Here is a 14,057-nt window from a genome sequence, read left to right on the forward strand (position 1 = left end):
GTGTGATCCCATCACATTGATTTTCTTTTAAATCTTTTTCTATTTATTTATTTGTATTTCATCACGTGGCTCCTCAATAAGTATTGATAAACTTTGAGATCTATAAGTCCTATCCCAAAATGGTGTTACCCTGAGCACTCAGCCACCACCGTCCTATTTAGGGGAAAAGGTTTTATTTAAAAAAGGTGGACGGTCGTCAAGGACAGTGTTGCTTTGGCTCATATTTGATACAAATATATTTTTAAGAAAGAGGTAATCATCCTATTGTTGTAATATGGAAACACCATCCCCCCCTCTAATGAACCTCTTGACAGTCTATATTGAGTAAGCTGCGCCTCTGATGTCCGATGCAATACCTGTGTTTTTCACGAGAAGTGACACTGATGTGGCCAATTATGTCCCATCATGCAGCTGGAGGATTGTCTGAGTTTTGGGCCTGGTGGTTTCTCTTTGTGCTTGCAGTTTGAAGCCAGCTCATGTAGTTGATGCGTCAGAATTAATTACATCATAAGAACATAGTGAGGGAGCTGTACTCAGAACAAACATGATACCATTCATCCTTCATCAGATTCACGTCTTCACATCCATAATGCATTGATAATAATAATGCATTGATTGATTGAGCAGCAGTGCTCCTGCAGCCACGTCGGAATGTGTTTTGCACAGTGTTAAGACAAAGTCTCAAAATCCAACAGCAGCAACCTGCAGAGTGGAGTTTTTGTTCTGCCATATTTGGTTATGGTTTGGCATCTAGCAGCCACGTTGGCAGGTAACCAGCCCTCAGTCTGAGCTCCTGTTGTTTTTCAGATATTTCAGCTGGCTGGTGCTTTCCCACTGAAGTTTGGTTTTGGTGGATGACAGCCACTTGGACAAGTTAACCTCCAGTCAAAGCAAATGAAAATCTGACAATCGACAGCAGGGCCTATCACAAGGAAAACTGGTGGACGAGCTCGACACACGTGCTCACTGAACGGCATCATTTTCAGCAGCATGTGAGGTTATTTTTCCCCTTAAAGGTAATTTATATTATTAATATGCAAAAAGACATCGTTCAAAAACTAAATAAGAGAAACAACAGATCTATAGGGAGATATGACTACAGGAAAAACAGGAAGCTAGCTTTGTTTACTCCGTAGTTGATTTGTCATAAGATAATACATTTTTAGTACATTATCATCTCTAATGATCTTTTGTGACTTTGTTTACAAGAATTTCTTCTCAAATGTTGAATCAATAATAATAATAATAACAACAATAATAATAATTTGTCTCCTAGATGATTGTAAAGTGTAAAAGATGTTAAGGTTTCTCACGAGCCCAGGACACGACCTACATTCACTCCTCAAGTTTGGCCCTCACGACTCCTAGTGGTCACCAAGAGACATCGCAGTGTGGAGTAGGTTTCACACCCTGATGTCACCATAAACCATGTGTGACGTGATGGTATAAAACATATAAAGATAAATGACTCACAACATGTTACCAGTTCAGAGACATGAAGCCTTTGGCTCCCTCTTCTTCTTGGCACAGCTTTCTGTGGTTAAAACCAAGTGTCTTAACTCCTCCATTCATATTTGACTAATTTATTCATCTAGTCCCTGTTGAGTAGAGACACCACAGTGCACATGCTGGTGAGGTTCACTTCCCATTTTATGCCTGTTTCTATTTGCAACTTCTGCCACGCCCTCACGAGTCGCCTGTATTAAAGTTCAACAAGTGACCTCCAGCTTCAGACCAAGCTCTGGTTCCTAAGTGTTACTCTTCTCCAAGGGTTCAACCACAGATTATTCATTTAAAACCTTAGAGTCACCTCCTCCTCCTCCCCTTCTTCACTTAACTCATCCTTTCTTTGGGATTTGAGAGGGGAAAAGAAGGAATTCATTTCAAAGATGATCTGCACCCTCTTCCTCATCCTTTGTGAGGTGTGAGAGGGAAGAAGTCGCCTATTTTCATTGTGACAGTAGAGGATCCTTGGCGAGCAGACAGATTGTTTTCTGAGGGGAAGTGATGGCTGGATGTTGCTGTGTGTCGGCGGAGGATAAGGAGAACCAGAAGATCAACGAGGAGATCGAGAAGCAGCTGCGCAGAGACAAGAAGGACTCGCGCCGGGAGCTGAAGCTGCTGCTGTTAGGTGAGCACCAGTCACACCATCAACCACCGAGAGTGGAGGAGGTTTATACACAGCTGCACACTGGATGAAACAGTCAGTCTCACACAAAACATATCCAAAAGGAATTAAGTGACACAGGTGAAAATAAGAATTTGGTCTTAATGAATGAAACTTGGTGCGTAAAGATTGGGCCATAATAGGATCTTTCGTTCATTTTTATGGAACAATCTTTACGCACCAAGAGTTTCATCCCAAAGTAAGTGTGCGACACTGGTGAAAATGAGGATATGGTCTTTGAGATGAAACTCGTAGTGCGTAAAATGATCTTCTAAAGCTCTTAATTGAATACTAACTTCTTCTTTTTATTTTGATACTTGGGTGTACACCGTGCAGTGTCAGTGACTGGATGTATTGATGCTCCAAGAACAGCTTTGAATTTGCTATTACTGCTTCCTGACCACACCTGGACACACATCATGGCAGGTGGAGCAGCGCTCAGCAGCTTGGCGATGATCCTGTATTTAGTTATAGGGAATGGGAGGCTAGAATACTCATGCATGTCATGAATAGTGAGGAAGCACAAGTTTCATATCTAACTCTTGTTGAACTTTCCTTCCTCCTCATCCCTTGTGTCTTGTCCCCGGATGTGGTGCACTGGCACTGGCGTCTTCCCACATACATTCAGTGCTGCGCTCGATCAATTTTACGCACTGCACTTTTCATCCTTGAGCAAGTTGTCTGCGGGCGTTTACTCGTCCCCTGTTGTTATAAACTCCAACCTTATGGGGGTTTTACCAGGTAGAGGGGGTCAAGGAAAACTACTATGAAAAGAAAATTAAGGAGATTATAGTAGGATTGGTAAACAGTGCCATTAATCATATTGGGTCATTGTTCTGTGTCATGGTGTTAGATGTAAAGATTCTGATGATACAGAAACTCTGCTCAGTTCCTTGAGCTCACTGACCTCCAGCAGGGTCAGGTGCATTCATGGATGCCGCCCTTCTTGTATCAAACATATTTCACCAGTGGTGGAGAAAGTGTAAACATTTTACTTAAGTAACAGTACAAATAAATAAACACAAATGTAGTCAAGTAAAAGCACCACATTCACTTTTCTACCTAAGTAAAAGTAAGTCAATACTTGCTTTTAAATGTACTACTAGTATTTGAAGTAAAAGTACTAGCTGAGTGTAGCCTATTACCTAATGCAAAGGTCTACTACGTCATTGTGTTTAAGTCTCATCCTCTTCTGAATACATTTCAGGTTCTTCTTCACCAAAAGTTAGGTTTTAATGTTTCCTGCCTGCTCCGTTTGGATTAGTGAACCAATTCCCATCTTTTTTATTTTTGAAAACTTCTGTAGCTCTGGGAACAACGAGCAGAGCAAGTGAAAGAGGAAACAGTGTTTTTGCCACATGGCATCTAGACAGCATCTATCAGAGCTTTGTGCCACACCCATTATACTGCAGCCCTGTGGGAGCACTTCAGAGAAATGAGTCACTGTCGAGGCCTCGGCCAGACAGAAGTAGCTGCTGCACCTCATGCAAACATCATGCAAAACCATCCCTGGGCAGGACGTCAGCCGTAACTTTTCCTCCACCGCTCTCTCAGAGGGGGATTTCTCACAAAAAAGAACATCTGGTTGCTGCTCATAAAGGCTAAAGCAACATTTATCTTAGATCCAATTTTATTTGTTCTGATAATTAATTTTCCTACTGACTGGAAGAGTAGATGTCCAACATACTGCATAGACAGGATCTGTAGATGTTAAGTGTTAAGAAATACAGCAGGAACAGGTCTAACAGGTCACCAGAATAAAAGATGACTGTGTTCAAAACTCACACAAATAATTCAAAAGTGTAACTACAGAAGAATGATGAGCCTCCATGATTAGCAATAGTTCTGTACTCATTACAAGTTGTGTATCTTGAATCTTACCCTCTGGATACATGTCATATAAGCAAGTCATTTTTTGAGCATTCTCTATGAGTCAGAGTGACTCAGAGTTCTCAGTGGATTTCATTATAATGTTCACAGTCAGACCTCCAGAGAGGATGAGCGGCAGTGAAGCAGAAAGAAACATCAACACGTTTTCAATCTGACTCTCATGTAAGTTCAGTGGTTTTGGGACAACATGGACATGTCAGCACTGATCTGGACCCTCAGGTCTTCACTTAGAGATCACAGCTCATAACTTAAATACGTGTGATTTGGTTAAAGATGTAGTTTAGAGATCCAGTAGTTTGGAGGAATTTTACAGTTTTCCCACTTTCTCAGAGTCAGAAACTAATAAATGTATTTTATTTAATCAATGTAGTATTAAGTTATGTCAAACAGCAACATTAGGCTTTCTAGGCTCAGTTGTGCAATCAAGGGTCTATGGAATCCTTCAGTTTAATTATGATGCTGTCGAGGAATCGAGCAGAATTTAGTAAGTAAACTATGGAGGGTGATGAGGGCATCTTCTTTCACGTGTAGCCTGCGGAGAGGCTCACAGACTCAGACTTTAGAGAAACCTGAGCTGTAGACACTACATTATACAAGTATTGTTATTCTGGACAACATGAAAAAACAAGCTCTATCTGAGCATTTTTACAGAATATCCACCATGTAGACCTGTGCATGTTGATAGATGTAGTTATCAGCATTAACTATGAATACAATAAGACTCAGCAAGCACCAGACACAGAGAGAACATTCATGCTGAGGAACAGACAATGCTAATTATTGGTTTTAGTAATTGAAGAAGACAAGACGTTAATTTTTGAATGACTGCTGTTTGCAAAAAGAGATTCATGTCTTGTTTAGGTGTCGAGAAACAAAAAAATATCAGTTTATTTATAGTTTCTTACTTTGACACCACCTGGAATTTGTAAGACATGTCTGAAATATTAAGTCATAATATCATAATACATCATATCATAAAACATCATAATAATGTCATAATGATCATAATTGTTTGAGTTTGTTTATGTTGTGTCAGAAGAATGTAGTTCTTATCTCACAGATAAAAACTCCCCATTCATTCAAACAGCCGACATCAGGTCGCTATGTTGTCCCTGTGTGTGTGTGTGTGGTGACATCTGTGGTCAGCACTCACCACACCTAGCAAAACAGTAAAACACCACATTGTTTGACTAAGACAAACACACACACCCACACCCTGAGATGTGCAGACACAAATGTAGGCAAATAAATATTATATAAGTAAATTTAATATATATAGTATTCATTTACAAACTAAACAATTAAATTTGACTTAAAAAGTTTATAAATGCAGTTTTCTTTAGTTATAATATCTTATTCAGTGATTTATGGCTATGAAAAGATTCTGTCATATGATATGAAGCATAATGAAAAGGGTGGTTCACTCACAGAGCTATTGGGTTAATAGTCAATGAATTTGAAGATTAAGTTAAATTATAGCTCAATAAATAGAAATAGTTTAAAATGCAGTTCTGTACAATATAACTGTAAAATTACCACTTCCCGCTCAGTATTTAGATATTTGTACACACCTCCTTGACTGGTAAATATAAGATATCTGTTACTCACCAGTCAATAGTTGATTGACGAACACGATTTTAATAATCAGTGGAAAACATATGCAGATGTTTACTGAGTTTAGTGAAGGCCGACTCTCTCTGAACAAGCAGAACATAGCAGACATGCATGATCACCCCCCACCTCCAAGAAACTTGACTTGTAAACAAGGTGCATTCAAATGCAGACGATTTGTCTAAGCCTTGTTTACCAAGATGTAAAGACTCAAGTTTTCATGGAGTCATGCAAAGCACCCAGGAAACCAGAAAACAGCAGCTACTGCTCCGAGTCAAACACACACACGCACATGGCCCAACCCCCACTTACAAACATGATGACTTCCAATATTCAGGACTGATAACAAACTCACATTTGTTAAACAAAAAGATTTAGTGTCATCTTATCCGAATGAGACAATCAGGATCTTATGCTGTAAGAGACTGTGCGACTGTGTGTGTGTGTGTGTGTGTGTGTATGTGTGTGTGTGTGTGTAAAGCTGCTTTCAGACATGCACTAAGCATGTCGTACGTACTCCGTATTTTCTCCAGAGGAGGTTTGTGAATGCAAACGTCGCAGTGAGAGGCTCTGTAGTCTTTGCGGACTTTATCCACCTGACCTTTTATAAAGTCGGTAGAAATCCAGAAGAATGTGATGTGAGAACAGAGAACTCCGCTGGATTCACAGGTCATGTCTGAAAATGTTTTCATCATGGTCATGTCTGAAAATGTTTTCATCATGGTCATGTCTGAAAATGTTTTCATCATGGTCAACATCATGTAACGTAGCATTGTTACGCTAAGGACACAGTTATATTTTACGTTATCAGTACTACTATTATTATAAGCATGTGTCCAAACATACACCTCCCCCTCTCTCTCTCTCATCATATTAATCCACTCTTAGCATTATGCTATTTTGTGTTAAGACCACATTTCCTAAAAGCTTATATATAAAACTGGTATAGTGTAAACTACTGTGGCTGTGGCTGTGGTGGCCACTCCCAGCTTACTTATACTGAAACGCTTTTTTATTTCCATGTAGCCAGGGAGGTGCTTCATATCCACAATACACCCATTTTCTTTTAAATACCTTCTATTACCTATAATATCTTTCTATTCTCAACTTCTGGATCAAAATCTCAGTTTGGAAGCATGTGTCATTTCATGGATTTAAGTCAAAATGTACCTGGAGAGGACGTCTCTCACCTGCAGCACCCAGATGTGCACAGACGTCCTTTTGGCAGTCAAATATACATTCAAATCATTCAGTTTGCCTGTTTATCTAACTAATCAATGGTCGTTACAGCTTGCTTAGTATTTACTCCAGCCTGACTCCTAGCAACAAGTTTCACAGAGACAGACAGAAGACTTTTGTAGTGAAGCTGTCAGATCACATGCTGGATGTATGTTTACGAGTGCTGGAATACAAATACATTTCTTCAAGTACTGCACAAACTACACTTTTCTCCACAATTTTCAGGTACTTGTACCTGAATATTGATGTTGCGACTGAAATTTCATTGAAATGCTCCACATCTTTACTCTGATACGTTTCTTTTTTTATAGATTGAAGTTACATATTATACATAGAAATCAATACATTTTCTAAAACTGAATTTCTTGTACTTCTCAGCAGTAAATAAATGATGTCTGTCTTGAACTGAATAACAGCTACTTTCACTTTTTATGCTCGTCTGTCTGTTCCGTTCTTGTGAGCACGATATCTCAACAATCGAGGGAATTTTTTCTGATTTGGTACAAATATTCAGTTCACTTATTAGTCAAAGGTCACTGTGATCTCACAGAACAGTTTTTTTGCCTTGTGAACGCATTATCTTGAGAATGCCCCAAGAGAGTCCTTTCAAATTTGGAAAAAATGTAAATAATAATAATAGTAAAAGTAATAATAGATAATAAAGAAATGCAGTGTGCACTGGGTGGTGGAGGCATACAACTGCATGGCAATGATTCTATATTAAACTTAATACATTTTGCTGATGGTACGTAAGTGGTTTTACTTACTTTGCACTTTAAAATTATTATTTTTACTTTAAAATATCCAGATCCATGTGTTACAGCTTTTATTTTATACAATATGCTGTTGACTAGACAAACATGGAAGTTATAAAATAATGTCATTCACTCACTCTCCTCTGCCTTTATCTCTTAACACAATCCTCTTTGATCACCAAATTAATCAATCAAAGACCACTGCTGACAACTCAGCCAAGATGTTAACACAATCACTGACAGGCCACAGACAAAACATGATGTCCTAACATTCAGTAGGTTAAGATACAATAATGTTAAAAGTGCTCGTATGTAAAAAGAGGTTATTGGATTTAACGGTGGCTGTGTCCACCAGGTACTGGAGAGAGTGGAAAGAGCACCTTTATCAAACAGATGAGGATTATACACGGAGGAGGATTCACAGTTGAGGACAAGAAGAGCTACATCAAACTGGTCTATCAGAACATCTACACGTCCATGCAGACGATGATCCGAGCCATGGAGGCACTCAGAATATCCTTCTCTGACTCTAAGAACCAGGTGGGCTAACTCAAGAGTCAGGTTTCCTTTGGTTAATATTTGTCTCGGCATCATAATTTATACTCTGTCAAGTTGGGGAAATGAGGGATGGACCATTGTATATTTGTCCTACTTTTCTCTGTGTCCGTCTGTGTGTGTTTACAGAGCTATGCAAACTCCATCCTAGAGGTGGAAGTGGATAAGGTGGAGACTTTGGATCAAGCCACGGCATCGGCCATCAACTGTCTGTGGACCGATAAAGGAATACAGGAGTGCTACAACCGACGCAGAGAGTACCAGCTGTCAGACTCCACCAAATAGTGAGAGTTACACACAGATCCTGCTCTCTCCAGCTCTGCCACATGGTCAGCACAGATATTACAGAAACAAGACAAATCAACAGGGACTCAACGAGTCAGCGTCACAGAACATGGTCTCAAAAGTATACAAGAGGTTCATTCAAAACTAACAGTCTCAATTAACTCGATATGCTTCAAGTACAAAGTGTGAACACAAGAAAGAAGTAATGCATAATAAATACATGCAATAAAAATGAAAAACAGGCAGCAGAAAGATAAGAAAGATGCAAGGGCTCAAACACGAGGCACAACTCACACGGTGAGACAGCCAGTGTGAAGAAACAGGTTTCAGATAGATACTGCAGACTGCAAATCTATAAGGAGAGTATTGTATAGTGTTGGGCCACAACTTTAAAAGCACGATGGCTTCTGGTCGTACACATGGAGGCAGTCAGCGATGAAAACAATACAAAGAAGCCACAGGCAGAAATCTCAAAATCTAGCAAGCAAAACCAGAACAAGGCAGCAAAGCTTCAGAGCCGAAAGAAAAGCAGGCAACATGAGGAGTGAGTGCTGAAGGATCACCGTGCGGAGACAACGTGGCAGGAAGTGTGTGTGAGGGCAGGTGTATATATACTGGCTGAGTGACCGGGCGCAGGTGTGCTGAGTGCAGCGGCAGGAAGTGAAGGTGGAGTCCACGAACAGAGCTCGTGAAAATAAAAATAAAACAGGAAGTGAGTGTTCATTCTGGACGGGTCATCACAGTAACTATCATTGAAGACACTTAAAGATGACTTCTATATTTTTACTGCAAATTTAAAATTTAAGACAATAATATATATATATAAGAAAAAATAAATATATATGCTAACTATATAAGCTCTTAAATTCAGGAGTTAGAATATCTTTTGTCCAAATAGCCACAAAATCTTTTCCCACTTCTTTTATTTCTCCCTCTGCTTATTTTCTGCTCATGTTTTCCAGCTATCTCACCAGCCTGGATCGAATTACTCAGCCGTCGTATGTGCCCGACCTTCAGGACATCCTCAGAGTCCGAGTGCCGACCACAGGTATCATTGAATACCCGTTCGACATGGAGAATGTCATTTTCAGGTAAGACCCAACATAACAACGTCGTCAGTAACAGCTCAAGTGATTTCCATTGGAACTGATGTGATGTGGTTCTGACTGGTTGTTGTTTTGTGGCAGGATGGTGGATGTGGGGGGTCAGAGGTCAGAGCGGAGGAAGTGGATCCACTGCTTTGAGAATGTCACCTCCATCATCTTCCTGGTGGCACTCAGCGAGTACGACCAGGTCCTGGTGGAGTGTGACAACGAGGTGAGAGTTCAGTTCGGCAGCAGATTGATGGTGCACCAGACTTTGATCCTTTCAAATGTGTCGTCATCAACTGCCTCTTCATGCTATGACATGTTTTATTTCAGAACCGTATGGAGGAGAGCAAGGCTCTGTTCAAAACCATCATCACCTACCCGTGGTTCCAGCGCTCCTCCATCATACTTTTCCTCAACAAGACTGACATCCTGAGGGAGAAGATCATTCACTCTCACTTATCCACTTACTTCCCTGAATTCAGAGGTTTGTTAGTTTGTAAAATCATCTTGAATTCAAACGCAGGTCGGTCATGGGTTATATGACAGTAGGTTTGTGTGTCTATGGTTAGATTCTAGATTTCCAATCTGTGATTATCTGATTGATAGATTCAAGTTAACCGGTTCAATTATTGTCAGTCAGATTCAACATCAGCAGCAAAAAATCTTACCATTGTCCATTAAAACATCCATAAAAATGTTTTTGTCAGACAGAATTCAGCATAAACTCAGTAGATACAACAAGCTCTGCTGCAGGGGTGCCGTCCACCTCAACTCCAACCCTGACTGACCAGCTCCAAAAGTGAATCATCTGGAGACACACCCTCCATTAATATTCACACTGAGTACGAAAAAATGTTGAATTTTCTGACGCCACAGTGAAATAACATCGACCCTGAATTGCAGGACCTCAGCAGGATCCTGGAGCAGCTCAAGAATTCATCCTGAAGATGTACCAAGAACAAAACCCGGAAAAGGACAAGACTCTGTACCCGCACTTCACCTGCGCCACAGACACAGAAAACATCCGCTTTGTCTTCGTTGCCGTCAAAGACACCATCCTCAGACACAACCTGAAGGAGTTCAATCTGGTGTAAAGAGGAGGAGGAGAGAGGAGACGAAGGGCTTCAGGAGGACAGAGACATGACAAGAAAATTACATAAAACAAAAAAATAAACTTTTTAGGTTGAAATATTTTCCTTTAAAAAAATATTATATTTTCCAAATTCAACCAAAGAGAATATGAACAGGTTGTAACAGATCTATCCAACATTTGCTGCATTTCTGCTGATATGTTTCCTGAAGAAGTGAGAATGTGAAAATTTGTTTTATTTACTTGTTATTACTTAGATTGAATTTCTTTGTATTTATGAGTGATTAAAGTGATATATTATACAGTTCAGCCTCGTGATTTAAAGCAACACTATGCAGCTTTTTCACCTTCTAATAGCAGCTTCAAAATGAGTTTGATGGTTCACTGATTTAGAAAAGTGTCACTCTCATTCCCACTCCTCACCCTTAACGTCTGTTCTTGCTCTATGGTACGAAGCCAGTGGGTACGCTCTCCTGAGAGAAATGAGAAAACAGACTGAGCTCGCAGCCTCAACGGTCAGAATCAAGCCAAACAAGTTCAAGAGTAATGCTGAAATGTGGATGAGCAAAAAATAATAAGAAGCTGCTTTTTATCTCCAATAATCAGTGAGGACACTTTTGAGAGTTTGTTGTATTTGTAACAGCAGGAGTTCTTGTGGTGAGATGAGAGGAGATGAGAATCATGGGTAATAACCACCGTTCTGTTGTGTTTCCATTAAGTTGTGTGAGACGACATAATTAGAGCTCTAGTCGACAGATTGATAGGTTTTGTTTTTTCTCTCCATCAAAACACTTCATCATTCGGCCCTGGAACAGAATGAATCACGTGTGGCTGCAGAGGGCGCTATTGCTCAGTGAAAAGTGACATAGTGTTGCTTTAATATTGTGTAGTGCTATTTTTTCTGAGGCCCCTGCATCTGTTCTTTGGCTTATTTACTCAAGAAAGTCACTGAGCTGATCTTGTTTTAATTCTAAATAACTGGAGTCATGCTGTGAAAAATCTGTTTTGTCTCAGGAGAGATGGAAATTATATTTATGTAGCGTAATTTAAACAAGCAGATATGTAATAAAGCGTGCAACTTACATGTTTGAGATCTTCAGGGTACATGAAATAAAAGATAGAGCATTGAAATTCGAAACACATATTTTATTTATTTTTTTGAAAACAGCAAGAAAAAGAGTTAAGTCACTGCAGTGAACAATTTGATCCTCTGAAACATAAATAACTAAATTACTGGCAAGAGAAATATTTAGTCGTATTAAACTGCAATGCACCCGAAACTGAAGAAAACCTTTAAAATATAAACGTCAGAGTCAACAGCAGCTGATAATAATTAGCATCCATTTCTTTTGAATCTACTTTCCTCTGCGTAAATCCTCCACATAGTTGACATCGCATACGTGTGGTATAAAAACATAAAAGTCGTAAAATTACAATCTGCAATGCCATAAAACAGACTATTGTGTTAGGATGTTTATATACAGATAGAGTATTATAGGAGATCAATACACAGCAGCTTCATACATGTGAGTATAAAAATAGCATGCGTCTCTAAATCCCACACCGAAGAGTCTTTATCTTGAAGAAATGTATAAAAAAAAAAGGAGGAAAGATATTGAGAAATAAAAAGAAAACAGATTTTAATGATAAAATCTAAATTAGTTTCCCTTTTGTACAATCCAGTAAAATAAACAGTGCATATTAAATGTGCTACAACAAGTATAGATTATTTGGCCTTACCATCATTTGAGATGTTTTCTAGCTTGGCATCGGGCCCGGATCTAGAAGTGGGCAGGGGTGGGACATTTTTCACACAGTTCTAGAAGTGTGCCAAATTTCTAATTGTCCCCCTAATCTGAGCAGTCTAGATCCGGGCCTTCTTGTTATAGCAGTGTAACATTTCTACAGTGAAATACAATTTGAAATATGTTCAGTGAAAGCAGATGAACTAAGTAACTAAATGAGGGTTTGAGTTCGGCAAGAAGGACTATTGAGAATTCAAAATCAAAATCTTACCAGCTGACTCAACCAGGTAAATTTGTAAACTCTAGACTCAAGCAGTAGTTTTTGTTAAAATAGATATAGTTGGATATCTCTTATGTGCGCGCAAATGAACAAGTGCAAATAGAGCGAAGACAGTGACGCGTGTTTGGTTGGACAGCACATCTATGGTAAATGAATTTGTAGCACTGCTGCTGGCATGCACAAACAAACTACTCCCCGGTCTCTCAAGCCCAACACTCACTAACAGTCAACATACAACTACTCAAACATGGAGGTAAACAAAACGAGCATGCAGTTAAGAACCAAGGCACTGGCACACAGACTGCGTCCGTATATGTTTTCTTTCTTTCTTTTGATTCTGATCGATTTCTCCTCTCTGGTGATTCAGTATTTGGGTAAACTGTCTCGTGCGTCCTCCAGTTTGGTAAGAACCCACTGAAGTAAAAAAAACAATCAAAGTTATGTTATAAAAAAAATACAAAAAAGGGTTGCATCTTAATATGAAAAGGAAATGTTATAGTCAAAACGATGAACTCACCGTGGCTATCTCAGGAGTTTTGAAGTTTATGATCTTACCAAACTCTTTGGCATGGAAGACGGATTTTACTCTCTCCTGCAGAACACAAGACAAAGAATCATCTGCTGAATTACTGTTAAAAATCTGTGATATGAAAGAGTTTATTGTGACCTTTGACCTCTAGATCTAATCAGTTTATCTCTGAGTCCAGGTGAACATTTGTACCACATTTGAAGAAATACCCTAAAGGTTGGGGGAGTCGGACAACCCGAAAAAAACATGATGACATCGACTGGCTGTCGCTGGTGCAGAGGGATGACAACATGACACTCTTGAGGGTAAAAAGCGGCTGATTTGGATTTGGAGTTGACTTTTTATACCTTGGCCTCGATACGTAGTCGCCGGTCCTCTACAATCGTCGGGTCCTTGGTGAACTCTTCGAACAGGTACTGCCATTCACAGGTCAGCTGACCAAATGTGCCTTTGGTCACAAAGAATATTCCCCTGCAGAAGAAATCACAAAGTTAAAATGAGATAGAGGAAAAAGTAAAAGCTAATCAACACCATCCAGTGGGTCTAAATGCACACGATTCCCATCACTGGTATGGATACTGATTTAACAACTTCTAATTAAGAGCACAGACATGATCAAATTTCCATTTTAGCAATAACATTTCAACAATAACACAGTAAAACCTTCTCCTCAGATGCCAAATAAACCTCACCTCTTGGTGATCATGAGGAAATCACAATCATTGACCTTGGCATGAGCAAAGTATCTGTACTTGGCAAAACGTCCATTCTCAATTTTCTGAAAGAAGACAGAGAGACGATTAACAAACAACATGATGAA

The 14,057-nt window shown here is 39.5% G+C and overlaps 2 protein-coding genes across 3 annotated transcripts in view; one reads left to right on the forward strand and one right to left on the reverse strand.

Moving 5' to 3' along the window:
- Window positions 1-1,696: 1,696 nt before the first annotated feature.
- LOC109638068 (guanine nucleotide-binding protein subunit alpha-14-like) lies at window positions 1,697-10,987 on the forward strand. Its single transcript, XM_020100847.2, has 7 exons — window positions 1,697-2,131; window positions 8,018-8,202; window positions 8,347-8,501; window positions 9,465-9,593; window positions 9,690-9,819; window positions 9,924-10,077; window positions 10,497-10,987. The coding sequence occupies exons 1-7, from the start codon at window positions 2,008-2,010 to the stop codon at window positions 10,685-10,687; spliced, it is 1,068 nt and encodes a 355-aa protein (XP_019956406.1). The 5' UTR covers window positions 1,697-2,007; the 3' UTR covers window positions 10,688-10,987.
- An 821-nt stretch (window positions 10,988-11,808) lies between these two features.
- vps13a (vacuolar protein sorting 13 homolog A) overlaps window positions 11,809-14,057 on the reverse strand; it is a 34,794-nt gene continuing 32,545 nt past the window's right edge. For both annotated transcript variants that reach the window (XM_069523681.1, XM_069523680.1), the window contains 4 exons: window positions 13,930-14,015; window positions 13,585-13,708; window positions 13,226-13,300; window positions 11,809-13,122 (listed from right to left, as the gene is read on the reverse strand). In XM_069523681.1, the coding sequence (XP_069379782.1) occupies window positions 13,072-13,122; window positions 13,226-13,300; window positions 13,585-13,708; window positions 13,930-14,015 (336 nt within the window). In that variant the 3' untranslated portion in view covers window positions 11,809-13,071. The remainder of the gene's footprint in view (window positions 13,123-13,225; window positions 13,301-13,584; window positions 13,709-13,929; window positions 14,016-14,057) is intronic.

The sequence above is a fragment of the Paralichthys olivaceus genome, chromosome 4, assembly GCF_024713975.1.
Source record: "Paralichthys olivaceus isolate ysfri-2021 chromosome 4, ASM2471397v2, whole genome shotgun sequence".
Taxonomy (NCBI): Eukaryota; Metazoa; Chordata; class Actinopteri; order Pleuronectiformes; family Paralichthyidae; genus Paralichthys; species Paralichthys olivaceus.